This window comes from Mytilinidion resinicola, assembly GCF_010093595.1.
Source record: "Mytilinidion resinicola strain CBS 304.34 unplaced genomic scaffold BDZ99scaffold_4, whole genome shotgun sequence".
Classification (NCBI taxonomy): Eukaryota; Fungi; Ascomycota; class Dothideomycetes; order Mytilinidiales; family Mytilinidiaceae; genus Mytilinidion; species Mytilinidion resinicola.
In genome coordinates, this window is record NW_022985440.1 from 2,018,337 (window position 1) to 2,045,096 (window position 26,760).

The following is a 26,760-nucleotide window of genomic DNA, read 5'->3' on the forward strand; positions in this document are numbered from 1 at the left end:
GAGTGTGTCCGCCAGCCAGTGCTTGCTAAGAAGCGTGTCTTTATGCTCTTTGCCTAGGACCTTCTTGCGTTCTTGCATCGACTGTCGAAACAGCTCCTCTGCCTCGGAGTATTTATACTGGAAGTAGAGCTTGTGTGCTAGACTATACGTCTCCCCTCCTGGTTTGTAACAGGCTTCACTTGGGTCGACCAAGTGCAGAGAATAGCCGTAATCGCCGCGCAGTTGCTTTCGAACGAGTTCTTAACGTCCGACCCTTCAAGCAATATCGTGGAAGAGGCTGTAACGAATATGGTCGACTTCAATACCATCAATAACTGTTGCGAGTCGTGGACAAGGCTAGACATGGGAGGTAACTTACAATGGGAGGAGCCGAGCGGTAGCGACTCAAACTGCTATAGCGTCGGGACAGGTCGTGCTAAGTCCAGGCGAGAGAAATGGAGACTATGCAAGGGTTCTAGAAACCGCGCTTGAGGTAGATTTGCAGACCGCTGATGAACGTTTCGAGGGTTGTGTTTTGTGGAGCCTTGCACCCTGACGACGGAGCGACCAAAAGGTTGTGTTCAGTTGGATGGGTGCACAGCCCCACGCCTCGCTGCCAGCGAAGCTCCCCTTGTCCCTGGACGCTTGGGCAACCCCGCCTACGAAGTATTCCATCAGCATCTCACGTGCTTGGCGTGGGTTAGGGCGACATATGCGTTTGGGCATGTTAATGAGGCCAAGGGCGCAAGATGCGTCCAAGGCGAGGAAGCGGGGACGGGTGCGGGTTGTGCATATCTATAGAATTTCTAGCTTAATTATAATATAGAAGATATAGCAGGTTATAATGAGGAAGAGAGAAACTGTTGAAAACAACCTAGCTCTCTAATCCCTGAAACACTTCCGCGGGACCAATGTTTACATCCTGAAGTTAATATGTAAGGGCTAGTAGACGCCTGTTAAACGAGTATTCTATGCATGTGCTCCAGGAAACAGAATACTTCTATTAAGGAAAAAGAGATGGAAGCTAGCCAGCTCGTAGAGCTGGAAACGCGGCCCGCCAAGCCCAACCTCGTGCATAACCTCCAGCTTAGCAGCCATGCTCCGGAGGCCTATGGCTGTACGAGCATCAACCAGCGCGTAGCCTATCACACTATTACAATTAAGATTCGTGCTTCAACAAGAAGAAACCACTACCTAGCTCCTAATACAGCACATTCAATTCTCAACAGTCGGTTTCCTTCTCTTTGTTTGTTACTTTAGCCTTCTTCTTCATTTCACGACCAAGTAGTAGGTTATTCAGATCGTGATGAAACAAAACAGGAAGACTATCTTTTACGTGGTGGAAGATAGACCGAATGCTTTCCCGCGACAATGATCGTAGATGTTCAAATCTTTTGCGTTCTGATAAACGTAAAAACATTTCTGCAGCTTGTGTTTCTGGGTCTGTTGGACCTTTGAGGGTCTGCAATGCGTTGACCAATTTCTGAAAATAGCTGGCCGCTTCTTCAAATTTCTTCCCGAGGAACAATTCCTCGGCCAAATGCCAGGAGCACTTGACAACCCACGGGTCTGTGAGAATTTTTTCTTCGCCAAGTTTCTCCAACACCCGCCGGTGAAGGCGCTCGGCATTATCGTAGTGCTTCAAGTCCTGCTCGACTAGTGCCATGTGGTTGGTCATTGCAAGTGTAATGACGTGGTCTACACCCAAGACCTCTTTAGCAACCGGAAGCCCTTTCTGGAGGTGAGTCAAGGCCTCATCGTACTTTTCCAGATATTCCAGTCCGGAACTGAGGTTGTTGAGCGTATGTAATGTGGCCTCGTTATTCTCACCAAGTGTTCGCGTACGGATCTCAAGAAGCTTTTTTTCGACAGTGATTTCTTCTTCGAAGCGCTGACCGTTGTACAGAACACAGCCGAGGTTCTCCATTGTAGCCAAAGTGTCTTCATGTTCAGGCCCCAAAGAAGATTCTTGTATTTTCCAGAGTCGCCGGTAAAGATCTGCAGATTCCTGGCAATGCTCTGCCTCTTTTAAAACATCCGCTAGGCCCTCAATCGATGAGCAGAGGTCCGGGTCGTCCGGCTTGAGGATCTCTTCCTGTATTTTGACTACTTCCGTCCGGATCGCAATGGATTCATCGTAGCGTTTCTCTGCCTGCAAAGTGTAGCCTAGATTGCCCATAGTGATGAGAGTATTCGAGTTTTCGAGCCCAATCACCTGCTTCTGGATAGGTATTAGTTCCCGGTAAAGACGAATGGCCTCCTCGTTGTCACCCGACTGTTGCAGGGTGTATGCTAAAGCATGTCTCGTTCCAAGCACGTCCTCGTGATCAGGGCCCAGTATCTGACTCTGGATTTGGAGAAGCTCGTGATACAAGTCAATAGAATCTTGGTAACGCTCCTGTTCCTCCCATCTCTGTGCAGTTGCCCGCATTGTTATCAGAGCAAACGGGTGCTCGATTCCAAGGGTTGCGCACAAGTCAGTGACTACTTTCTTTTGGCTTTCAAAATCTTCGAGACTCCCTAAGCGACTCAGTATTGTGGATAGCATGTTGCGACTATAAAGAGTTTCGGGATGAGTGGTGCCGAGTACCATCTCTCGTCCTTGTACTGCTTTCCGTAGATATTCTTCGGCCTCGCGCGGGCGATCAAGAGAAAGGAGGAAAGACCCCAAGCTATGATAGCTAGCCAAAGTGTCAGGATCCTTCACTCCGAACGTACTCTCTCTCACGTTCAATAATTTTCTCATGATATCTTCCGTTTCCTTGGTTCGTTTAGGATCCGCTGTGGGTGAATTTCCGAAATGGGACAGAGAAGTTGGCCAAGACCGTAGAGAGTAGAGAAAGTGACGACGCGTATTTATAAGCGTAAAAACAGCTACACTGCGTACATCTCCCGATTAGGAGGCGGAAATGGAGTAGAGAGGAAGTGACGCCGGGTAGAAATATGGCACGTTATGCGGAACTTCTTTAGAGAATATACGCGGTATGAAAAGTGAAAACAATAGAAGAAGTGGCAAGAGCATGCTGTGAATAAGTCGTGATGACCTTTGTTACATGTACCGACGAAGCGGAGGTATGAGTCTTACAAGTACAGGCATAACAGCGTAAGAAGCGTAAACCCATCTCCAATATCATTGAAAGCGACCCAAGGTGTCATCCAGCTGAAACTGCATTCTTCATCTCAAGGGCACTTTTACACTCCCGAATAGACAGCTGTGCAGCCCCTTCCACACTCAACTCTTTGCTCCAGCTCCACTGTCCGCCCACCCACTTTCACCTTATTCTTTGGCGTAATCTGAAAGCGATGCTGCTCCCCCTTCAGCTTCTTTTCGGCACCCGCATCCAGGGGCTGGATATACACCGGCTGTGCCACATTATTCCTCTTCCCCGTGCCCAGCTGATAGTACTCATTGTTCCCAAAGAACAGGATATCAGCGCCCCAGTTCGTATCGTTCTCACTTGACCACTTGCTCGCAGCAAGATGCGTCACATTATCCATGACAGCTGCAGCATGGTTCGCGCCAACACTGAAACGTGAGAGTCGGATCGGAACGACACTATTCGTCGTCTCGTCGTATTCGAAGAGGCCGGATAGAGAGGGGATCTTGGTAGGGGATGTTTGAACATGCGTCCACCGACCTGTGCCCAACTGACCCCAGATACCATGGCCGCAGGCTAGGGTGTCTGCTGTGACTTTACCGACAGTCTTCATGTCCAGTTCGGAGGAGTCTGGGGACGCAATTTTGGTAGCGTCGACGGTGAAAAAGGAGGATGAGCCACCCGCAAATACGCCCTTGACGCTAGGTACTTGGCTTGTGCCAGCATACAACTTCTGGATGGGAAGGAGGGATGGTGCGTCGACGTATGTGCTATCAGCCGAGAAATCGAACCCCAGTTGGCCGTACGAGTTGTCGCCGAATGCGAAGACTCGGCCATCACGATCGGCGGCGAGGGAGTGGTAGTCGCCTGCTGCGATTTGGGCGATGGAGAAGCCGCGAAGGGTGATTACTTCATGGCATTGGTCGTAAGCACCTGGCGGGCGGGTTTGCCAAGTTAGGCCTGGGATTCCGAGTTGGCCACGGGCGGGGAAGTCTGAAGAAGCAGAGGCAGCGGTGAAGAGACGACCAGCAGAGCTAAGGAGAAGGGTGTGTTCGAGGCCGGTGGCGACGGAGGTGATGCTCTCGCCGCGGGAGAGATCAAGCGGGGTTAGCGTGCGGTAAGAGATGTCATTTGGCGAGGTCCAGAAGGCCCATGAGGAGGAAGAGGGTTTGGGACCGGTCTGTTGCTCCTCCTGGGACGCGGGGATGGAGTAGACGGTGCCATTTGAGGAGAGGGCCAGAATACGGTCGCGGGAGAGATTTATAGAGGTGAGGTTCTTGCCTCGGAGGGTTTTTGTAGGTTGGGCAGTGTCCTTCGAGAAACCGGTGCCCCATTGAAGTAGATCTCCCTTCTCGTCAATTGCCGCGGCGAAGGTCTTGTCCAGCTTGATGTCCCGGAGTAGCTTGCCGTCGAAAAAGGATATCCGTCGTGGTGTCTTCACGAATGTTTCATCTGAGTCCGGTGCCACCACCTTTCCCGCATTCGATCCCCATGCGTACACCCCAGGATTCTCCCAGCTCTTCTTGACTTGTAGGTGCTGTGAGCTGATCAAAGCTCGGTTGTCTTCCTTCGACGTGGCCTTCCTCCTGGCCTTCTCAAACTCGATTTCGGGCTCCGGTGGAGCTTCAGCGTGAGCATCTCGGTATAGATTGTCACCACTAGCCCACTGAAGGGCCGTGGCGAGAGCTCCGAGAGTGGTGACGGCGGCGATGGAGCGCACGAAGTGGCGTTGACGACGATGGGCGTAGGGGTGAATTGCGACTCGAGTGCTGCTGTTATTTCGGTTTCGACTCGTGAATGTTCTTATACTACTTGATCGAGGGTTCTTGTAGATGCGAGGTATGGCTCGGGGGAGAGATCTTGTGGTGAGCATGGTGGTGTAGGCTAATAAGTAGAGGGTATTAGTCGATTTTGGGATGAAAGATACAGCTGGGCATCAATGGTAAGAACGTAGCATTCTCAAGTCAACCGAGAAAGAGACATTGCCTCCATTATCCACAAGCATCGGATGGCGTGGTGAAGTCGAGTCTAGACGTCATGACACTTTGTGGATTCCGTCTGCCGTAGAATAAGTACTGCAGACCGAACTGACTAGACACGACACTCAACCACCCCACATAATATCTCTGGTGTTTTGACCACGCAATAGTTTAATACACTCCGCCACCTCCCACGCCGCCAAAACACCATGTACGAAGATTCGTCGTGGTACAATGCCTTCGTGCCGCGCTCCTCATACGCAGCGCCTGACCGGTCCAAGCACCGCCGGCGCGAGTCGCTGCTCAAGCAGCCCAACGTAAGCCTCCACCACTTACTACTCTCCCAAGGGTATGTTCTAGCGCATATTGATGACATTTCGGTGTGCTTGTAGGAGGGCAGTCAGGCTGACGTCGCACGCGTAGAAGGCATCCAGGAGATCATCGAGGACGAAGAGAAGTCGGCCGGCCCGCCAAAGGCCACGGTTGCGCGGAGGGCCAAGAGCTATAGTGATTTCTACGATGTCGTGAGGGCACATATCAAGAAAGAGAGGGGGCTGGAGAGGGAAAAGAGGAGGGAACGGGAGGAGATGAAGACCGAATTGGACTTCGGGGAGTGGTATGGCGGGGTGGGCGAGGAGTTGCTGGATGCGAGCCATGAGGAGTACCAGTACGTGCCACGCATAGGAGGGACTGATGTGACCTTTGTAAGAAGAAGAAGCTAATATGGAACCTCCAGCTTGTACCGCGACCAGCTTTATCTCACACGAACCCACCTCGACTCCCTCGTCTCTGAGACTACCTCCACGTTAGACATACTCTCTTCACTCTCCGAATCCTTTCAGGCTGTAGAAGCGCAGACCACGGCATTCAGGACACAATGCGAGGGCTTGATAGAAGACCAGAAGCGTATCACTCAGCTTGCAGACGATATGGGCGAAAACCTTCGATACTATATGTACCTGGAACCAACTACGAAGAGGCTGAATGCTCCAGGTGCTGGAAATTTTGTCCGGGGAAAAGAGTTTACAGAAATGCTCTCCAATCTAGACAATTGCTTGGATTATATGCAGGGCCATGTATGTGTGCCTTCTATTACACTTTGGACTTTTGGCTAACTCATTGCAGCCTTCTCACCGCGAGTCTGCAACATACCGTTCCCGCTACCGCCTACTTCTAACCCGCGCCCTTACTCTCATTCGCGTACACTTCACCAATGCCCTCCGTGAGATCGCTGCAGACGTTGCGAAGCGAATTGCAGATCGTCAATTGAACGATACGACCATGTCCGCTTTACTCTACGCCAAATTCCGGGTAGGCGCACCAGAACTCAAGCGAATTGGTCTGGAAATACAAAAGCGTGCTGTGGTGCCCACCAATTCGGAGCCCGGAGCAGAAGCTGAATACCAGAGTCTCATGAACGAGCTGTATCAGAGCTACTCGACCACTCGAGGTCGTCTAGTCCTACCAATCGTGACGAAAAAGATAGGAGACATTGCGCAGGCACCTAGTTCTTCAAAAGATCTTGTGTCTTTTGCGCGGAGCAGCATCAGCTATATTCGTGGCATTTGCTTTGACGAATATGATCTCTGGGCTGAATGGTTCGACGGGGAAGACGGACTCTACGATTTTCTCGAGGCAATATGCGAGCCGCTATATGACCACCTACGGCCAAGGACCATTCACGAGACCCAAATCTTGAAACTCTGCGAACTATGTTCGCTCATTCAGACGCGGTATATGGAAGAAGACGAAGATGATGAGGAGGAAGAACCAGACGACACCCGTCGCCTCGACTTCACAGCACTGGTACATCCCGCGCTTGAAGACGCGCAAACCCGACTTGTGTTCCTGGCTCTCGCAGTCCTGAAGAATGACATCGAGGACTTCAAACCGAAACCCGAAGACTTAGATTATCCCGCCAAAAACAAGACTGCAGCAACATCCGGCGCAAAGAGCAAGCAGCCAGCACTCTCTGGCAAGAAGGCTCCTGCGGCCGACGCAACTCCGATACCCAAAACGCCCATGGTGGTCGAAGAAGAAGATGGCGCGGATTCGCGCTGGAACTTCAACGCCGAGGTCGCGTTCAAAGACTGGTACCCAACTCTACGAAAAGCAATCTGGTTGCTCAGTAAAATATATCATCTTGTCCACGTACGTCCTTTCCTTTTAGCCCCCCTTTACTTCCTATGCCCCTATCCCTACTTTCGAGCACGTGCTAATATGGTGCAAACAGTCCACCGTCTTCGACGACCTCGCCCACCGCATCGTCCACAGCACCACCACCTCCCTCCTCTCCGCCGCCTCGCAAATCTCCACCCGCGCCTCCCCGACCGACGCCTCCCTCTTCCTCATCAAGCACCTCCTCCTTTTGAAGCAGCAAATCGTCGCCTTCGACATCGAATTCGTCACCCCGGAAACCGACCTCTCCTTCGACTTCGCCTCCATCAGCAACACGTTCTGGGAGCTCCGCGCGCGCGGCGGCCTCTTCAACCCGCGCAATCTGGTGCGGATGGTGGGCGGCGGGCTGATGCCGCGCGTCGTGGAGAACATGCTCGATGCGAAGGCGGAGCTGGATGCGCGGCTGCGGGGGGCGATTGCGGAGTTTACGGGCGCGTTTTCGGGGAGGATGACGGCGGCTATTTCTGCGCATACGGATGGGAAGGGGAAGAGTAATGGGAAGGGGGCTGGTGCGGATCCGGGGGAGCTGGTCGCGCAAGTGCGTGAGGCGGTGGAGAAGGAGGTCCCGTTTTTGAGGCAGAAGCTGGATGCGTATATTGAAGATAGTCGCACGCGGGAGACGCTGGTGGCGGCGGTGTTGGAGAGGGTGGTTGAGGTTTATGAGGGGTGGGCGGCCACCGTGGCTAGTGATGTGGGTGGCGGCGCGAATGGGTCAGGGATGAGGGGTGGTGGGAAGGCGAAGGGGAAGGGGAGGGAGTCGGATGTCTGGGACCCAGATGCGTTCGCTGAGTGGGGCGCCAGCGTGTTCAAGGTTGGGAGATTAGGGCTTGGGATTATGGAGGAAGCGGATGAGATGGTGGAGAGTCCAGAGAGTCGGAGTGAGGGTACGGGGACGGGGTACGGGAGGAGTGGAAGTACCTAACCAAAATAACGGGTTCTGTCTAAGTTACAAAATGGGATCAGGGACATAGGCAGCTCAGCGACTTCACCGAGAGTATCGAATCGATTGCTATAAGCGCCGTTTTGGCTTCCAACACCTATCGAAGGGCTTGAGACAGTGGTGGCCAGGCCTTTGTCACGACACTGTAAGTACACTGGCCTCGACATACCAATCCACTATGCCAAACCCATCCCTACACATAATGCGCAAAAGCGCCCTTCCCATCGCCCTCCTTCTCGTCGAAATCATCCACTCTCAGTCCCTGCCGCGCGGCGCGCTGCGACTGATCCCCATGCAGCGTGTTAAGATACTTCTTGAAAGCCGCCGACATGCGCACAATGGAGCGGATGTGCTGGTCCTTGACGATGATGCGGGCCTGATCGTCTTTGTCGCTCTCGACTTCGGCGAGGGCGACGGCGGTTTGGAAAGCTAGAGTGTTGCACGTTAGCGTTGTCTTCCATACGAAATAAGGGTGAGTACGCACCATTCCGAATCTCCCTCCCATTCCACTTGACGCCCCTAACCTCCCGACTCTCCTTCACATACCGCCTCGCGCTCTCGCCCACCACCACCTCCGTGCCCCTCTCGCGCTCCAGCTTGCGGAAAAACGCATCCCACACCTCGCCCCTCTCCTCGTCCCTGAAATCCGGATAGTGCACGCTCACATGAATGCGGCTCATAAACGCCTCGTCAAACGTGCCAATGCGGTTTGTCGTCAGAAACAGAATCCCCTGGTAGTACTCCATGGCGCGCAGGAAGCCCGCGACGAGGTTGTTGCGCTGGAGGTCCTGCGTGATGCGCTGCTCCATGTAGATGTCGGCCTCGTCGATGAGCAGGATGGCGCCCCAGTGCTTCGCGAGCTTGAACCAGTAGGTCAGCTTGCTCTCGATGGTCATGGGGTTCGTGCCGATGTCAGTGCAGGTCAGGGAGAGGAGCGGCCGCTTGGTGTACTCAGCGATGCATTCGGCCGTGTAGGTCTTGCCGACGCCGGGCTTGCCGTGGAGCAGGAAGATCAGGCCTTCGCCTTTACCTTGGACGAAGTCGGCGGTCCATTGGTCTTGCGTTTGGAGGGTCGAGGTTGTGATGGCGCGGTCGGGGGCGGGTTTGGGGTCGCTGCGGGTGTATTTGGAGGAGAGGCATTTGATGAGGTTGCGGGTTGTTGGGGCGATGACGAGTTCGTCGACCAGGCGGACGTCGTATTTGGGTTCTGAGAAGCAGGAGGCGTCGAGGCGGTCTATAAATCTGTTAGGATGAGGTCTTGTGAAATTTGCTAAGGGAACCTTTGAGGTGTTCGGAATTAGAGCTAGGTATGATAAAACTAGAAAATGGTTACTTACGCCAATTTCTGACTTTCAGGATGAATCCGTGCACACTCCTATCACACAGAAATAGCTGATGGGGTGTCAGCTCGGCGCCAGTAATGGGGTTTATCCTGGCGTAATCCGCGAACCGGTTCTTGCGATTCCTACTGTTCAGCTTGACGCATCGCTTACAGAAGCAATTCGGAATGCCGCCGATTGAACGTTCTCCGACATCGTCTGACAGCAGAGGCGGGGGAGAATTTGGCGCCATTTTCGCACTGGGAGGAGGTTTGTCGGCTTGCAAGCTCGTCCAGAAGGACTCCGAGTCAACGTAAACCAGTCCTGTAAAGCGATGCTTTGGGAAAGTAGTTGTGAGCCCATCATACCACATACACTGCTTGCTAGTCAAGCGATAGAACATCTTCCCTCTCTCCTCTAGCCGCTTCCGCATCTCTTCTGCAGTCTCTTTGTGCTTCTCCATGTTTACGTATTCACATGGGAAAATGTCTAGGCTTGCGATTTCTTTCTCTCCATCGAATGGCAGGATTATCGCGAGGTGGTTCCGTGGGCCGATGTAGATAGAGTCATAGTAGAGATTCCACAGACAGAGCGTATACCGAACCGGACTTCCGTTGTTGATCTCCCAATTGATAGACTTGACGACGTAGCTGTCGAGGATGCCACAGCTATGTGTGTCATAGTAGACGTCGGTTCCAGGCTTGAAAAGCGTCCAAAGCATCTCGTATGTTGTGACCGGAATAGCGCGAGCATGTCTCTCCATCTCTTTCCCTAAGGAGTCCTTCAACGTCTGCTGCAAGAATTCAAACACAATGCCAAGATGCTCGTAAGAATCGGCCTCACCCTCACACCTTTCGTCTTCGTCTATATTATCTCCTGGTACGAAGTTCTCACGGTATGCTACAAGCTCCTTCTCGTGGTGCACGAGGATGGTGTACGGCTCCGGGATCGTGATCGTGTCGTCAATGAGATTCTGGCCAGGATAGTACTCCACAACCGCTCTCAGCGCGTTGATAACAGCCGCGGAGTTGATTTGAATGTATTTGTGGCCCATGGAGTGGATTGGCGGCGGCTTCGCGGCTTCGCGGCCGTAGGCATAGGGAGACCGCTCATGTGCGGTGAACGCGACTGTGATGACCTCAAGTACTGGCTGCTCCGGAGGCGTCTTACTCGCTGCAAAGCGATCAGATTCTTCCTCAAAGACGAGATTGTTAGTGCTGACATGACGATACTCGATCTTGTGGACGACTTTCTGGACCGGCTGCGGGGACTGTGGCCTCGAGCCAATTGAGGAGGAGTAGAGAGAATATCTACGAGACATTTTGGCCGGCTTGCTGGATTTCTCTTTGGGCTCGGTGCCCTTTGTATCATTGGTTTCGTCCGGCGCAGGTGTGTCCCCGTCGTTGTTTGTGGCTTCGACGGGGTCAAGAACGGTGGGTGGAGCTGGAGCTGGAGCTGGAGGCGAGGCAGCTGGGACGTCGCCATTGCAAACGAGAGATGCTGGCGCCGCTGGAGGTGCCTCCATATCTTCTACCACGATTCAAAGAGAAGGGATTCTGCACCCGATTCGAAGGTAGATGAGATCCAAACCCGAATCCGCGCTGATCTGCGTGCGGTTGAAAATGAATAAACACAGCGCTATCTCACCCTGGCACTTGTGCGATATCTTAATGCATCGACGACATTCAATTCGAAAGGAAAGCACCGCACTTTATATTAGCCTATATTAGGCGCGTGCTGGCGGAAGCTGAAAGGCCAGGCAGCCGTTATAGCAGAATCTTGGTTGGAGGTCCAGCGGTACCTCGGGGGGAAAGAAGCAACGTCAGGCTAATGACAATCAGTCCAAGTCCGCTGCTGCTAGCCTGTGGTTCTCTGAGGCTGAGACGTGCAGCTGAGTTGCATCATGCAGCGTGAGCAGGCCGCCTAACCAATCGTCGGCCGTCTGCCGCATGCAACCGCGGCGAGCGTTGCTGGCCACCCGTAATTGGGGCATCTTTAGAGAGAACGTCTTATCCTTAGAATTAACAGGGCAGTGGGGAACAGAGATGGAAAGAAGAGTTGTGATGTTGGGCGGGGCTGAGTCGTGGTGGAGCAGGCAGGCACTAATCGAAATAGTATCGGTAGCTTTGTAGGGACATGGTGCTGAACTGCATGTGAACTCACCGGTATGAAGCTTGCATCGCCGCCTGGGCTGGCCGCGGAGCTAGGTAAAAGAGGGATGGGCAAACTAAGAATGGTCAGCATTCGACATTTGATTCAGTATTGCGCAGTACAGTAAAAACTCGCTATACCGTTCAGCTCGGGGCCAGGGGGTTATGAACGTTATACCGTAGCATAACGTTATAACAAATAGTCACATGAAAGCAAGTTAGAGGGTGTTGCACCTTAAGAATTAGTTAGAGTTATATTTTATTACTTGTTTTACCCTTCGCCATAGATATAACTAAGAATATAACGTTAGCCCATACTAAAAAGAGGTGTATCGGATGGGTAAGCGTTATAGCGTGCAAGAACGGGATATAAGATGAACGTCAAAACGAGTTTTCACTGTATGGAGAGGCGCTTCACACCACTGCAGACGAGGACGCATATATGTACCAAGGCATTAGTCAAAGGACGCATCTATGGAGCCCTTCCCGGGTCGGTGGTGGATCCTATACAGAACCTAGATACCTAACCAAGTTAGTCAAAGTGTCATTGGAGATCAGAATCAAACATCACGTCCCGCGAGTGGTCAAGGGTTCGATAATTCATACTCTTTTTGCAAGAGAAGATTCATTCTTGGTCGAATGACTACAGCCCCATGTCGTCCAGGAATACCAAACTACAGAGCTGCACGAAGCAGAGAGGGATGCCACACGTCCTCCCAGTAACGTGACGCAGAAAGCACGCCGATATCCCGGACATGCCAATAGAGCAACAAATAAACACCATCCATGAGTGCAGAGTGGAAGGAAACACAGAAGCGCCATGCAAGAGGCGTTATACTGGCATCCGCCCGGTAGAACTAGTATAACATGCATGTCGCTGAAAATGCTTAATAGTGCTGAGGAAATCCGGGGCCAAGTGATTGGAGCGGCCTCATGCCGAAAGCAGACCCCGCGGGCATGCTATGACCAGGGATTGGGCTGCCTATCTCGCCCAGGGATGGAGTCGTCATCCCCGTGTCCTCGAACTTGATCAGGCGTTCCATGTTGTCCACCGGACTCGTCTTCGTTTCGAGCGTGCCTCCACCATTAGACGCATCGCCGAATATGTCGCAGACCTCAACAATATCACCCATTGTGGGCTGGGGCTCGCTGGGCGATCGCAAAGCCTCAAGCTGCTGGTATACATCGTGTATGGCGTAGTATCCGTCCGCCGAGGTTTGTCGGCTGGCTAAACCCTTGCAGGCGTTGCACACCATACGGCGGATTGCATTGATTCGCGCTTTGTTAGAGAAACCTTGGTTCCCCATCATGGAAAAGCCGCCGTTGAACATCCCAGACGTGGGCGAATTGCCCCATCCAGGTGCTGCAGGCATTGAAAACCCCATGCCGCCCATTGAAGGTGTACTCCAAGCACTACCAGCTCCATTGGATGTACCGAATGGCGCAAAAGGCTCCTGCCGGGCCTGGCCTTGTCCCTGTGGGAAATTGAACGGCATGCTTGGAGTTCTTGACATCCCCCCAGCTTGCATGCTTGAGCGACGGCCATTGACATCTAAGGAGGAGATATCCTGAACAAGATCATCTGCATCATCAAGCAGAGCTTTGCTGCCTAGATGGTTGGCGAGCTCATCAATGTCCGGTCCATGCGTCCGCTTGTTCTCAGGTGTGCCCTCGTGAGGTTTAACGCTCGAAGGTCGCTGGATCGGTGTAGGTCGCGCAATCGGTTGGGCCTGAGGAGCGGCAATGGGAGGCTCAACATTCGGTTTCTCAAAAGATGCCGACTGTTGTCTAGAATGAGCTGGTATTCCAATACTAAAACCAGACATTTGGCCGCCAGTGTTTATGCCGGACATGCTCGGGGGAAAGCCTGGCGGTCCCTCCATCGGAAATCCACGACCCATTGGCATACCTGGAGGTCCGTGCATACCCGGCGGGAACTGTCGAAACTGGTTGCCCCCTGGTGGATACATCCCTGGCATATTGTGGCCAATGGGCGGACGGGGCCCCATCATATTTGGGTTTAGAGGCGGCTGACCGTGTTGGAAGCCATTCAACCCGGGTGGCATGCCTCCTATTCCAAAGCCCGGTGGTTGCATTCCAGGTGGCGGCCCTATTGGAGGCATCGGCGACGCAGGCTGTGGATGGTGGAGAGGAGGTTGGGCCTGGGCTGTTGATTGTTTCGTGAGAATTGATTTTGGCTGCATCGAGTGCTGGGCAAGGGGGGTGGCGTTGTTTGGTGACATCGACTTGCTTGTGCCCGGGGCGACCTGTGGTGTCTTTGGAGAGGAGCCGTGAGAGCCTTGCTGAGAGCTCTGCCGTGGTCGCACTGGAGTTGGTGCCTTTGAGATGGCCGGAGTTGCGACTTGCACATGAGGTGATGGAAATCCCGCGGAAGATTGTTTTGAAAGCAGTCCTGGAGGAAGCGCGACAGCTACTGGCTGATTTGGCCTCTTCACCATAGTCGGCTGGAGGGTTGCCGTTGGATCATCTTTCCGGGACCGCTCCTTTTCCACTCGGGCTTTGATATCGCGCTCCCGCCTATCTTTATCTTCCTGAGCCTTCTTCTCACGGGCGTCCTTTTCACGGGCTTCACGCTCTTCGCGTTCCTTCTTCTTCGTTTCGTCACGAGCTTTCTTCTCCTGGGCCTTCTGCTCACGAGCCTTCCGTTCGGTCTCTTGCTGGCGCTCGCGTTCTTCCCGGAGTCTCTGGAGTCGCTCGGCCTCCTTGCGTTGCTTCTCTTCCTCCTGGGCTTTCCGCTCGGCCTCCTTTTTCTTTCGCTGCTCTTCCTTTTTGCGCCTCTGCTCCTCTTGCTTCTTCTCTTCCGCAGCCTTGGCCGCCGCCTCCGCATCAGCCTTTTCGGCATCCTTCCGGGCCTTTTCTTCTGCCTTGATCTGCTTCTGTTTCTCCTTTTTCTCCTTTCGCTTCTGGGCCTCCTTGGATTTCTTTAGATCCCGTTGGGCTTCCCGAGCAGCGTCCTCCTCCAGCTCTTCCAGAAGTTTGGCTTGACGCTCCGCGGCGACCTTTTCTCGATATGCAGTCAGCACGCGCTGTTCGAACATTCGCGCAGCAAATATCTGGAACATTCGCCGGCCCTCCTCCATTCGCTGTTCTTCGGTCATGGTATCCTGCTGCAATACTTAGCTTTGAGAATCCATCATAGAACAGGCATACGAACCACCTCATCCTCTTCTTCATCGTCATATTCCTCGTCGTCGTACTCCTCATCGTCCTCCTCCTCGTATTCGTCTTCTTCCGGAGGTGGGGGGTGATTGTGAGGATGAGTCTTGGCATATGAATGTGGCCCGGGATGCACGCCGGCGGCGGCGTACTGGGCCTCTTCCTCTCGCTGCATTCGTCGTTCCGCTAGCTGTTCCATCATCTCGATGAACTTCTTGCCGTCGTTCTTTAGCAGATCGTCCGCAACCGTGAGTATGCCTCCTAGAATGATTATTAGCGAACCTTTTCTCATACAAACCCCTGGATTTGAGGGGCAACCTTTGACTGTCAAACTGTTTCCAAAATTGAACATGTGTGATGCCGCTTCCCCTCGAGGAGGTAGCTCTTCCTCATCTTCGCTGAGGTAGTCGTCTTCCTCCTCGTCGTCGCTATAATCCTCGTCGTCGGGATCGTCATCGTCCTCTTCTTCCGAGTCGTCTAGCTCTCGTATCCGAGGCGGTTCGCGTCCGCCCGACATGTGAGGTATGCGATCCGGCGGCTCTCGCGTGCCGATGGGATATCTGTTATATCGATTTAGAGGAGGTAATATAGGCCCGCCGTCTTGCTGGTGGTTTGCGTACTGCTCTAGCTCCTCATAGTAGGCATCGTAAAGAACCTCTAGCTCCTCCTCTATAGCCGTACGCTTCCGTCCGCACACCGTGCAGCTACACGAGTGCTTCTGCTGCTCCTTCATCTTCCGCAGCACCGCTTCCTTCTCGATTTTGACCAGAGACTTCCGGTCGTCCTCGCCGAGGGAGAGCCAGAACTCCTTAATCCGTTCCCGCTCCTCGGAGGTCGACGTGTTCCAGATCCGATCTTTCGAGTTTGCGCCTCGTTGGACGGTTCGGAAGGTGTCTGTGGATAGCTGCGGGGGCGGAGGAGGTGGCGGGGGCGGTGCAGAGCCATCGCGGATGCTGTAGGGCGGTTGTTGAGTCGCAGATCTGGCCTTCTTCTTCTTTTTTGACTTCTTCTCAGCGCCATGTAGATCGTAGTCGGCCGGGTATTGGCCGTTCTGGGTGGCGCCACGGTACATCTGCTCCTCGTCTTCGCTGTAGTACTCCTCGCCGTCATACTGGCCATGGTCATCAAACTCCGGGCCGCTGTAGTCTGGTACGGGACCACCCGAGTGGATGTGGTTGTGGGGAATGTGGCCATTTCGCGAGTTTGCGTCCGAGGGCGGTGGCTGCTCTGCAGCCTGGCGAGCGGCCTGCTTCTCGCGGCGCTTCTGCTTCTTGCGATTGACGGTTGCCGGTGCTGAGGGTTGTGTTGCTGTGACGCCATTGGGAGGTGCGGCCGCTGCGGCTGTTTGGCCCTTGGTGCCTTGAGCCATGGGAGCGTGTGTTTGGGCGTCGTCTGGGAGAACCACGGGCTGTTAGCAACACTGCTCTCGGCGTTTGTGCCTGCGCGGAGGTCGTGACGGGCGGGCAGCGAGGTTTTTTATGTGAGGTGGTCTGGTGCAAGTTGGGCTGGTCGCCCCTCCAAACGGGTCACGTACTATCTGGGACGAGGGATTGGCAGACTCCACGGCCTGACGACCGGGCCGGGGCGTGAGAGGCTGCTCGAGAGGAAGGCGGGCGGGTGCAAGAGGGTGGTCGGTGGAGGCTTGAGCCGCTTCTTCGCAAGGCGATGGTGTTGATGAGAAGCCCTTACGTCGGTGGTATTGCTGGTAATCTACCGCCAGCTGTAACATTACGGATCACGTGCACGAGCAGTCGCTTGGAAAGAGGCTGAGGCCCGGGGCTAAAACACGCGGCAAGTTGCACTGGGCAGCTCGCAGGTGCGAGCGAGTCCGACCTAGGTACTTCGTATTGCCTAGAAAGTCATCGCTCCCCCGTCTGCTTGCTCACGCACGCTCAGTCACCACTCCTACAACCTCTTCGTCCCCCTTCGCTGCCCTTCGCCTCAGCGGCTCTGCGCTCTTCCAAGGTTCAAAACACCCGGCGTCCTCAACCCCAGATCCAGCCTCCCTCACCTGCTCGCACCGCTGCGCCCCCACCCGTTTCGACTACGCCCAACGCATTGCCGCCCGCCGTGTCACTCCTTCACTCCGACAAACACCACGAGACCGACGCCTACAGCCTGAGCGACGGGCCCCGTCACAGCCGTAACTCGCCTTTTCCACTGCCTGCTGCGCGCCGACCGCCGCCAACCACCAGATCCCAATACCCGCCTAGGTAGCTGCCGTCAGCCGCCTGAACACCAGTCGCGCGGGTGACTACGACTCTCTTCAGGGGCTTTGTTTGGATCGGAAAGCGCATACTCGGTCGCGGGAATAGCACGGCATTGCTCTGCGGTGTATCTGCGAGTTTGATACTCCTAGGACATCCGTCGCGCCTCTGCAAGACCCTTCCCGGAGCCACCGCCCGGTACATCATCCGCAATGGCACAGAACACAGAGAGCGTGATGCGGAGGTACGGCAATCTTTCCTTTTGTTGTTCACCACTGGTGCTTTGACCATGGCATGACCTGCTCTGGTCATGACATGACAGTTCCTGTTTGGTCAATCCCTACAGCACTCCACTTTCTTACACAACCCCCGAATTTTGCCCCCCAATCTTTCAATTGCGAGCAATTCGAACCGGGGAACTTTTATCTTTTCAGAGGTCCTCCGTGCAGGCCAAAGACTACGCGAGCTGCGATAGCCTGCATTGGCGTTCCCGATCCGCTTCTCCACGACTAAAAATAACTTTGGGTTGCATGGCACCCATGTCCCATTTTATCGTCTCGGAACCGCCGACCTCTTTATCTGGCTTTCTTTGTGCCACTGTACTCCAATCTTTCTTGTTATCGTTCCTGCCGCTTGCCTTTCCCGCCCAGATGTGCACTTAGCGCCTCTACGAAGAGCAACAGCTGACCATCTCCCTTACAGGAAGCTAGTAATTATCGGAGACGGTGCTTGCGGCAAAACCAGTCTTCTCAGCGTGTTTACGTTAGGATACTTCCCCACTGTAAGTCCCCTTCCTTCTAGGCCATTGACGTCGTATTTCTGAAATTCTCGCTAACTAGCTCTCTAGCGTTACGTGAGTACACCATTGTCTCAAGAAATGAAATGGGCACTAATCCCCTGACAGGTTCCCACGGTATTTGAGAACTACGTCACGGATTGCCGTGTTGATGGTAAATCAGTTCAGCTAGCCCTGTGGGATACCGCGGGTCAAGAAGACTACGAACGACTCCGCCCGCTCGCCTACTCCAAAGCCCACGTGATCCTCATCGGCTTCTCCGTCGACTCGCCCGACTCCCTCGAAAACGTAAAACACAAGTGGGCAGAAGAGGCCCGCGAACGCTGCCCTAACGTACCTATTATCCTCGTCGGCCTCAAGAAGGACCTTCGTGATGATCCTCTGGCCATTGAGGAGATGCGCAAGAAGTCCCTCAAATTTACATCAACTAAAGTGGGCAACGACATGAAGGAAGAAATTGGCGCGCGAAAATACCTCGAGTGCTCTTCCCTGACAGGCGATGGCGTGGACGACGTCTTCGAAGCCGCTACCCGTGCCGCGCTGCTATCCGTGGACAAAAGCGAGGGAGGCGGCTGCTGCATTATTCTGTGATCACCCTTACCTCGCCACCAACATACCTATCTACTTACTCACAACCATCCCGGATCGAACTGCATTGGGCGGAGTCTCGGGTTCTCCAGGAACCCCTACGGCGTTTTATTTGAGCGGATTTTTGCTAACTTTGTTCGTTTCAAACCTTGTGTTTTCCTGTTTCTTGCTTTACACTGCAAAAATCAGAAGCCTACACACTATGGGTTTCACATTAATCTTTTATGATGATATGTGCGACGAACGCCTATCATTCCACGCTCTTTTGATCAGGATCTGGAGGAAACGGATGGATGGATGGGGGATAAAGGGGGGCTAGAAAGTTGGCAGTGGCGATTATTCTTTTCTGGGCCTGATTGGCGAGTTGCTGCGCTTTTTACATTCTAGCGAAGCGGCATGGCTTGCGCTGGGACGGCTTGCGCTGGGACGGCCTGCGTACCATGTCGTGCGGTGCTTTGCTGTGACTTTATTCATCATAGTCGTTGTTGACTTGAAAAGATGTTACACTCCATCGTTTTATTCAAGTAAAAGTGACATGGCGTATTATACACATCATTCGCTCCCCTAAATGCTAACGCTGGTGGTACACTGTATAATTGCAACATCCCAAACACCCCATCCTCACCCAATGCGAAACCTCGATCCACCCCATCCACCCATCTTCAAACACCCCCCCCCTCACCTCGTCCACCCATGATTCCACCCCTCCCGCGCCGGGAAATCCGTCTGGCACCGTGCATACTCAATCGGCACGCCATCCCACACCCCCGTCTTATCCATCGCCGCGCGATACAGCCGCCCCACGTTCCTCCCCTCCCCTTTTACCCCCTTCGCCTCGTTGACCCCGACGCCGCCCCCGTACCCCTCCTCCCCGACGCTCAGCCCGCTGCCGCCCGGCACCGTCATCCCGTTCTCGTCAATGAGCCGCAGCGCTTCGCACGCCGCGCGCATGGAGGCGTACTGTTTTTCGAGGCTCAGCTCGGCGGCCGCGCGCTGCTTGGACCGGTGCAGCTGCCACGCGCGGTGGATGGTCCAGTGGCGGAGCGCGCGGAGACGCGAGAGGCGCAGCGGGCGGGGGGTTAGGGCGTGCGAGAGGTGGTAGCGGATTGAGGCTTTATACATCCGTTAGTCAGAATCAATCTTTGTTCCGTGATGCTCGGGCGGAGAAGTTGGGAATGGGGGATGTTGGAGGGGGAAGGGAGGGATTGGGGAGGCACGCACTTATCCTAGGGTCGCTCTTGTCGCCTTTGCCTTTCCGTGCTAGTAGTTTTGATGAGGAGCTGAAGGGTGCGGGTTTGTGGGGTAAGGTTGATACGGAGGTTGGGGTGAAGGTTTTTCGGAGGAGGCATGTTTGAGGGAGTTGCGAGGTAGATGTGGGACGGAAGGTCGGTCGGAAGGGGAAGAGGGAGCGTGAGGGAGGCATGGTGCGTTATGATGGGCGAATTGGTTGGAGAGGAAGATTGAATGCGTGTGGAAGTTGGTGGCGGTAGAACTCTGAGGTCTGAGATTCGAGGTGCAGGGGGTATTGTGTCACGTGGTCTTTGACCTGACCTTTTGGAAGAATCTCAAGCCTTTACGTTGTTTGCAGTTGGAGATAGCAGACTGCTTTCTTATCTGTGTTGAATGAATCGTTTCCATAATAAGAAGCTATTTGGTGTTGTGTAAATCTGCGGAATAGTCTCGTGACCATCTCCAGCGCTAGAGTTTTGCGCATTTGCGCACTGCGTTCAACACCCTTCCCACATCCTTCCTATACCGGTAATACATTGTATTTGACGTTACGTGTAACGTCTACGCTATGCCGCTGCTTATATTTGTCGAGATAAGGGATCAATTGAACCTAGTGATCAGAATGCTCTAATCCTGGGCAGGGCTGTTACCTAGGACTACTTCTACCATCTCATCAATCACGCACCCGTTCACAGACAAATCGAAGCCTCAATCTCGCATGGCAGCTTCCTAAAACCTCGCCGTCTATCATGAGAGGTATCTCACGGATTGGATCCCGCGAGATCGTATACCTTCTCGTCCCTGTTTCGAAATAAGATAGGGAATCGTGGGTTCTATGTGCGAGATGCATCACAACTTCCAGGAACTCCTCCTGAGGATGGGACTTCAACAGACCTCCTTGCCTTGGTGGCTTAGTACAAAAGCATGGCCAAATACACTCGTGGCACGCCAAGTGCCAGCGATAAGCATGCATATCATCTGCGGCCCCATTTGTAAGGCTGCAATATACCCTCCAATCACTTCGCAAATCACACGAGGCTGAATTGGGCGGAGCTGCATAGCCCCACCGGCTCGAACTCATTCATATATTGACCTCGCAAGACCTCAAAGCCGTATCTTGATCGTCTCTCTTCATTCTTTCATACTCTGGACGTTATACCGCTCTGTGCCCATAACAATGCCCATCACCTTCGGCTCAGTAGGAGATATCATCTCCGTCAGCCTCCTCGTCAAAGACCTTCTACTCGCGCTCAATGACAGCCGCGGATCAGCTGCAGAATATCAGGCAGTCGTCCGCGAGCTCTATATTCTTGACACTGCACTACTCCAGGTTGTCCAGCTCTCCAGAAGCCATCGTGCAACTCCGGAACTACAAGCGCTCTGCGAGACGGCGAGCCGCACTGTCGAGAAATGCCGCGTTTCAGTCGATGGGTTCACAAAGCGCATCCGAAAATTCAATTCTAGTCTTTCGGCCACGGGCTCGGGAAGTGCCGTGAAGCATGCGGCCAGGAAGATTCAATGGCATATATCGCGGAAGGACGAGGTAGTTAGGTTTCGTACTGAGCTGTCGGCTTATACGAATTCGATGAACATGCTACTCGCAACGGCGAACGTGTATGGAATCCTGACATGTATTTCAATACCCGATAATTCCATGCTGACTATAACCAGGACTCTCCTTAAAGTCACCAACGATCATTTAGATTCGCAGATAACTGCTTCAGGACACCGGATACAATCCTCTCTCGAAAACCAAGATGAAGTGTTGGAGGAAGTCCGCGCCCGGCTCGAGGATAATGACCAGCTGATTACAGCGGGGAACACGCTCGCTGGCACGATGTCAGAACGTTTAGAATGGATCAAGAATCTCGGATCGGACCTCAAGATCTTCATGACGCGCCTTATAGCTGGAAACTTGGCAATCTTTCGCGAAGTTGTAGCCATCAGGAAATCACTGACAGCTCTCCATCGCCCGTTGTCGGAGGACCCATTCATTCTAGAGGACGCACTTGGACGCGTAGCGCCAGTACATCTCCGTTTCATTACCTCGTGGGAGGCGTTTGATGCCGTCCTTGAAATTCGGTTCAAAGGTCTAAAGGGATATTCGCAAGTTCGAAGGAAACAATTCGTAATCCAAGAACAGAGCACGCGCCGTGAAATTGACAGGACATCTTTGTGGGAGGGAGCATTCTTTAGCGGCCAGCGTGTCGACATGAGCTTGATATTTCAAAGTGACACTAAAGAAGCTGACAACAAAAAGCTGGTGAGCTGTCCTAATTGTCATTCTATATCCAGCCAACCAACGGGTGAAGAAGTGCAATGGTATGTACTCCTTTTTTTCGCCTTTCGCTCATTTGTCGCGACCAAAACACAGTGTTTAGCTGAACATATTAGTTCCACTTGCAGTGTATGGTATAGGCGAGTGACCGAGATCAACGATGTTGAACCACCCTCCCACTCCCTACCGCGGCCATGGAAGTTGCCAGCGCAATTCGGCGCGCCTGCATTTGGGCCCACAGCGCCTCCATCCAAGAAGAAACGTGCTAGAGATGGAGTCATCATCGAGGAAGATCGCGAAACTGCCGGTATCAAACGTATCAGGATGATCGATCGACATCTCAGAATCAAATTTGCCGGGGGTTTCTCGGCGCATGCTCATTCAGGCGCGCCATTCGAACCAAAGAAATCAACCCCGGTCAAGCCAGAATCTCGGCCGCCTCAACCTGTTCCTCCAGATTTGATGGGCGGACGGAAATGGCATGAACTAGCTTCCGTTTCTGTGTTTTGCACAGGCCCGCTGGCACCCCCACAGAAGAAAAATGAAGAAGCGATGAAAAATGACGAGTATGAAGACGAAGATGTGGATGCGCACAAAGACGAAGACGTGGATATGCAAGAAGACGAAGACATAAATAAGAAAGGTACGTAGAATACCGTCAAATATTGGCGGGTTAACGCTTGATCTAACCGATCAACAGAAAACAGCCTATGGCCTGACGCTATGTTGCGGCAATTTTTCAAGTACGACGCATTGAGTAATGGCGACAGTCAAGAAGAGAAAAACACAAGTGGGCGTGCTGATGATATCGAGAGTGTACCCTTGACAGTATCAGAGGATGAAGTGAGGCCCATCCCTAGCATCAGTGAGGAATATTGGGATCAGGCCGAGCCAATAGGCAGACAAAATATCGGCGGTATAGTACGGTGTATGTATGTTCCACCCAAGCAAATTGATGAGTATTTCGGCTCATCTCCATTTGCGCCCCCGAGCTTCGCGGTGGAAGTTTCTAGTGACAGCGGATCGGATGATGGTTTCGTTCGCTCTCACTGGGCGCCGCCTGGGTCTGTGGAGAGTCAGAATAAAGATTTTCTGATCGCTTGGGTCGTTACTGGTAACTCCTTGGGACCAAAGCCTAGGGCCAGCTGGCCAGATTTCGAATACCCGGAGCCGGGACTTGAAGATCAAAGAGTGGTGTTGGTGGAAAACTTCTGGGTGGAGCACCAAAAGCTAGCGAGTACGTTGTATATCACTTTCATCCTCGTTCAGTTGCTGATTTGGTCTAGGAACCCTTCAATACGCTCACGTAGGAATTGACAGCATTCCGTCCGACGAACGACCTTTGTTTGAAGAACGCCTCCGTTCCGGAACACAGTTGATGCTCGATTTCAGAATTATGTTAGGGAACAGTGGGGAATGGGTTTGGGGAGTTCGTACCCTCTGCGCCTCTGGAAGAATGCATCCTGTTCAAATCGACGGAGACGATAATATGATACTGCTCTTCACCTGTTTTCACCCAGATGTTGGGATGGAAAGGATGCACAGACTCTTAGATGATACCAATAAATGGGTCAAGAGCTTTGAGGAAAGTTTCAATCATACGCCGGGGAAACCCACCCAAAGTATCCGCGATCGAACAAGGCCAAGGGGTCAATGTCGAGACGACGACTCTTGTCACAGCGGTTCCGATTACCCCAGTCCAGAAATCCAGATTCTGGATGACGAACCACACCACGAGGAGGAGACGGATCCTGAACCCGACGAGCCAATGCATGACAGTGCTCGTCTAACTGGGCATCTACTTGGAAAGTCACAGAATGATCAGTCCGATCTCAAAAAGCGGAACTTGGACTACGGCGAGGAAAATAAAACCACGCATGAAGTTGGCGAGTCATACCTTGACGCTCCCATCCCAAAGAAGCCAAAATTGGAGTAGAACGATGATGGTGGCACCTAGGCGTAATCAGATGGAGCACAGCACAATAGCTCCCATCTAGGCAAGAGGAAACTAGAGCAGGACGATGAGAATGGGACCGAGGTTCAGCATATCGAGCCTCAGTATGATAGCTCTCATTTAAAGAAGCGGAAGGTAGAACAAGATGTCGATGACGGAACGGACCATAGCAAATCGAAGAGTCGTATCAGGAACATTTCCGAGTGGGATGATGAGACCCGCGAAAGGAAACGGATTGGGGAGCATATCGGGGAGCACGTCGAGGAGCACATCCAAGACGATGTCGAAAACCACGTCGAGGAATCTTTACACGCCGAGTAGAAGAGATCGTATCATGGCGATCAAGGGGCTGCTGCACTTTGTTGGATTATGACAATCACCTACATTAATCACTGCCAGTAGCAACCAGGGCGCTCATGTACTACATTCGCGCTCCACCAATGTTCAGATGCTACGGCCTATAAACCAACAAAGGGGCTGCTGCACTTGGGGGGCTCTTCTTCAAAATCAGGAAGACTAATAGCTAGGTGCAGGTTTTGGTAACCATCACAGAGATGCAATTCTAATAGACCCCTTCGATCTCTTCTCTCTCTACTCTTCACCGTTTTCCACCATACCCATACCCACCACTCCACCCCAACCACAATCCCCATCTTCCCCAACCTCTTCGAACCCTCCACCCCCCCTCCCCGGCTCAGCTACCCGCCATCTACCCCCCTGCATGATGCTGAGCACCACCACCACCCTCGCCCCCCCCACCGGCCAATCATCGGCAATTGCCATCGCCGATGTTCACCACCCAACCCCCTCCACCCATGGGCTGTTCGACTCCCTCCGTTTGCTCCTCCCCCGCTCTAGCCATGGGGTCCACTCCTCTCCATCTTTTGCTCTCCTCCACCACCCCACATTTACACGGCTTCTTTGTCATCGTGTACTTCGATCCTCCTCCACGACCCACCACCGCCCAGCCATCGGGAGACGGACGATTGATTTTTGATCCGCCACCGCACGCCACTCCACTCCACTCCACTCCACTCCACTCCACCCAGCCATAAGGTGCAGTACATCAGTTTTTTTAATCCTCAGACCCCCGCTCATAGGGAGCTGCTGCGCTGCTTCGTTTGAACCGCCCGGCTGGTTTAGGCCTCGCTCTTCTGTCGTTCGGAAAAGGAGGGTTGGGGGGGGAGGGGTGATGGGTGATGGGTACGTGAGCTTAGCACGCTGACACGTGAGCGGAGGAGAGGAGGGTAGGCAGGGAAAGTAAGGGGGGCGAGCGGGCACGTGTGATGGGCATGTAAGCAATGGAGAGAGATGTTATGAGGTTGCGCAAGGGGTGGGTACGGGAAAGTATAGTTGAATGAGGGGAGAACGGTGGAGAGCGGCGAATGCAGGCAGGGCAATTGATGCAAGGAGAGGTTTGGTCATGGCCACGCGGTATACGTAGGTACGTACCAACACAACAAACTAACCCACGCGAGAGGAAGCGAATTGGGCCCCGTCAAGGCCGACGCTATCGAGGGTCGCCTGATGGGTTTGCGGGGCCTTGCGGCGGGTGACAGTCCTACCTCTTTTTTTCAGGCGTTGGAGAGTGAAGGGTAGCTTGATTGAACGACACGGTAGTCATAGCAAGAGTGTCAGAGTGAGAGGTGAGATCGAGTTCCATTCGCTTCGCTACATAGCCACCGGAAGCCAAGAGCCATTCCCAGATCCTCGTAGCGACAGGAAACTGCACAAAGTAATCAAGCGAGTCAAGTCTGCTTCGTACTCGTAGCCGGCAGTCCCGGAGAACGTCTTCTATCCCGGAGGAGGCCGGTCCAGCCCATCCCGGGGGGTCCTGGTATCCCAATCCCACAGGAAGACAGATCCCATTTCCTATGCCGGTTCCCTAGAAAACGCCGTAACACAAATCCCTCCAGAACAGCCGAAGGTCGCCCTTACTTTTTATGAGATCTTTTTGAAAAGAGAACCCCCGCCCCGAGAGTATGAATCTTTTGTTTGTTTTTTTCCTTCACGTAGCGCCGCTCCGCAGAGCAGAATTACGCTTCCAATGCCGCGCGCTGAGATGAGACCGAGTCTGGGTATATCCGCTAAAGAAGAAGTCCGAAGAGAAGAGAGATGGCAAAAGACAAGAGAGAAAGAAGGAACCGAGAGTAGAGCGAGGGGCATAAGCATCAGAGCAGCATTCTCCGTGCTGTGAAGCGGATCACTTGAATAGCGTCCTGCTAAAGCGCTTCGACTTCTTCCAGCCCTTGCCGAAGAGCCCAGCGCCCTTTGCCTCGCTGTGCGCAGACGAGCCCTGGCCCTCGCTCTTGTCGCTGTCGCTCGTACTCGGTGGGCCGCCAACGCCGTCGGCTTCGTCTTCGCCGGTTTTCGGCTCCATCATCACCATGTGTTCGGGGGTGACACGTAGATAGGCATCGACCCGCGCATTCAGGGCGCGGTTCTTCTCCTGGGCGGCCATCATGGTGACACTGGTGCTGCTGTCGGTGCGGGCGAGGCTGCCGCGGCGGGATTCGCGCCTAGTCGATGAGAGGGAGAGACTCGGGGAGCGGGAGAGGCCGCCGACGGAGGGCGTGCGGTCGTTGCCAACGAGGCGGTACTCAGAGCTGGTCAGGTTCCAGCCGGAGCAGTAGGGGCAAAAGTCGCATTTGATCTCCCAGCCAGAGAGGGCAAGCTTGTCCCCGCAGTTGGAGAGGTTGGCGGAGGGCGTGCAGGGGCGCACGAGGTGGTACCAGCGGTGGCGGCAGGGGAGAATGGAGACGTTAAGCTCGGCGACGCACATGTTTGCGATGCGCGAGGTGCGAGTTTGATGGAGACGTCTTGGGCGATGAGTGTGTGGGTGAGGCTGATGTTGGTGTTGAGGTTTTGGGTGATGACGGTGAGATGG

General features: G+C 53.6%; 9 protein-coding genes across 9 annotated transcripts in view; 3 read left to right on the plus strand and 6 right to left on the minus strand.

Moving 5' to 3' along the window:
- Positions 1 to 2,740, minus strand: part of BDZ99DRAFT_346007 (TPR-like protein) — a gene marked incomplete at both ends in the record, with an annotated part of 3,208 nt that extends 468 nt beyond the window's left edge. The window contains one exon of the mRNA XM_033714436.1: positions 1,398 to 2,740. Coding sequence (XP_033581338.1) covers positions 1,398 to 2,740 — 1,343 coding nt within the window. The remainder of the gene's footprint in view (positions 1 to 1,397) is intronic.
- A 208-nt stretch (positions 2,741 to 2,948) lies between these two features.
- On the minus strand, positions 2,949 to 5,091 carry BDZ99DRAFT_235727 (RCC1/BLIP-II). Its single transcript, XM_033713563.1, has one exon. It carries the CDS (start codon positions 4,948 to 4,950, stop codon positions 3,172 to 3,174), a length of 1,779 nt encoding a protein of 592 aa, XP_033581339.1. The 5' UTR covers positions 4,951 to 5,091; the 3' UTR covers positions 2,949 to 3,171.
- Positions 5,092 to 5,253: 162 nt separating this feature from the next.
- BDZ99DRAFT_554921 (Sec34-domain-containing protein) lies at positions 5,254 to 8,609 on the plus strand. The gene is made up of 5 exons (XM_033727140.1): positions 5,254 to 5,373; positions 5,452 to 5,723; positions 5,793 to 6,132; positions 6,182 to 7,207; positions 7,290 to 8,609. The coding sequence occupies exons 1-5, from the start codon at positions 5,266 to 5,268 to the stop codon at positions 8,154 to 8,156; spliced, it is 2,613 nt and encodes an 870-aa protein (XP_033581340.1). The 5' UTR covers positions 5,254 to 5,265; the 3' UTR covers positions 8,157 to 8,609.
- On the minus strand, positions 8,166 to 10,550 carry BDZ99DRAFT_410868 (P-loop containing nucleoside triphosphate hydrolase protein; the record flags this gene model as incomplete). The annotated part of the gene is made up of 4 exons (XM_033716602.1): positions 8,166 to 8,603; positions 8,659 to 9,408; positions 9,512 to 10,337; positions 10,377 to 10,550. The coding sequence occupies 4 exons, from the start codon at positions 10,545 to 10,547 to the stop codon at positions 8,368 to 8,370; spliced, it is 1,983 nt and encodes a 660-aa protein (XP_033581341.1). The 3' UTR covers positions 8,166 to 8,367.
- A 1,898-nt stretch (positions 10,551 to 12,448) lies between these two features.
- BDZ99DRAFT_235781 (uncharacterized protein) lies at positions 12,449 to 16,465 on the minus strand. The gene is made up of 5 exons (XM_033713564.1): positions 16,355 to 16,465; positions 15,441 to 16,212; positions 15,139 to 15,380; positions 14,819 to 15,081; positions 12,449 to 14,771 (listed from the first exon to the last, which is right to left on the minus strand). Exons 2-5 carry the CDS (start codon positions 16,187 to 16,189, stop codon positions 12,531 to 12,533), a joined length of 3,495 nt encoding a protein of 1,164 aa, XP_033581342.1. The 5' UTR covers positions 16,190 to 16,212; positions 16,355 to 16,465; the 3' UTR covers positions 12,449 to 12,530.
- Positions 16,466 to 17,566: 1,101 nt separating this feature from the next.
- BDZ99DRAFT_516978 (ras-domain-containing protein) lies at positions 17,567 to 18,414 on the plus strand (the record flags this gene model as incomplete). The annotated part of the gene is made up of 4 exons (XM_033725124.1): positions 17,567 to 17,679; positions 17,730 to 17,808; positions 17,875 to 17,880; positions 17,932 to 18,414. The coding sequence occupies 4 exons, from the start codon at positions 17,567 to 17,569 to the stop codon at positions 18,412 to 18,414; spliced, it is 681 nt and encodes a 226-aa protein (XP_033581343.1).
- Positions 18,415 to 19,089: 675 nt separating this feature from the next.
- On the minus strand, positions 19,090 to 20,023 carry BDZ99DRAFT_437293 (uncharacterized protein; the record flags this gene model as incomplete). Its single annotated transcript, XM_033717577.1, has 3 exons — positions 19,633 to 20,023; positions 19,312 to 19,523; positions 19,090 to 19,224 (listed from the first exon to the last, which is right to left on the minus strand). Exons 1-3 carry the CDS (start codon positions 19,832 to 19,834, stop codon positions 19,090 to 19,092), a joined length of 549 nt encoding a protein of 182 aa, XP_033581344.1. The 5' UTR covers positions 19,835 to 20,023.
- A 795-nt stretch (positions 20,024 to 20,818) lies between these two features.
- Positions 20,819 to 24,194, plus strand: BDZ99DRAFT_568011 (uncharacterized protein; the record flags this gene model as incomplete). Its single annotated transcript, XM_033727750.1, has 6 exons — positions 20,819 to 21,255; positions 21,313 to 21,963; positions 22,036 to 22,562; positions 22,620 to 23,156; positions 23,206 to 23,851; positions 23,906 to 24,194. 6 exons carry the CDS (start codon positions 20,819 to 20,821, stop codon positions 24,192 to 24,194), a joined length of 3,087 nt encoding a protein of 1,028 aa, XP_033581345.1.
- A 1,882-nt stretch (positions 24,195 to 26,076) lies between these two features.
- On the minus strand, positions 26,077 to 26,655 carry BDZ99DRAFT_380610 (uncharacterized protein; the record flags this gene model as incomplete). Its single annotated transcript, XM_033715195.1, has 1 exon — positions 26,077 to 26,655. The coding sequence occupies one exon, from the start codon at positions 26,653 to 26,655 to the stop codon at positions 26,077 to 26,079; it is 579 nt and encodes a 192-aa protein (XP_033581346.1).
- Positions 26,656 to 26,760: the final 105 nt, after the last annotated feature.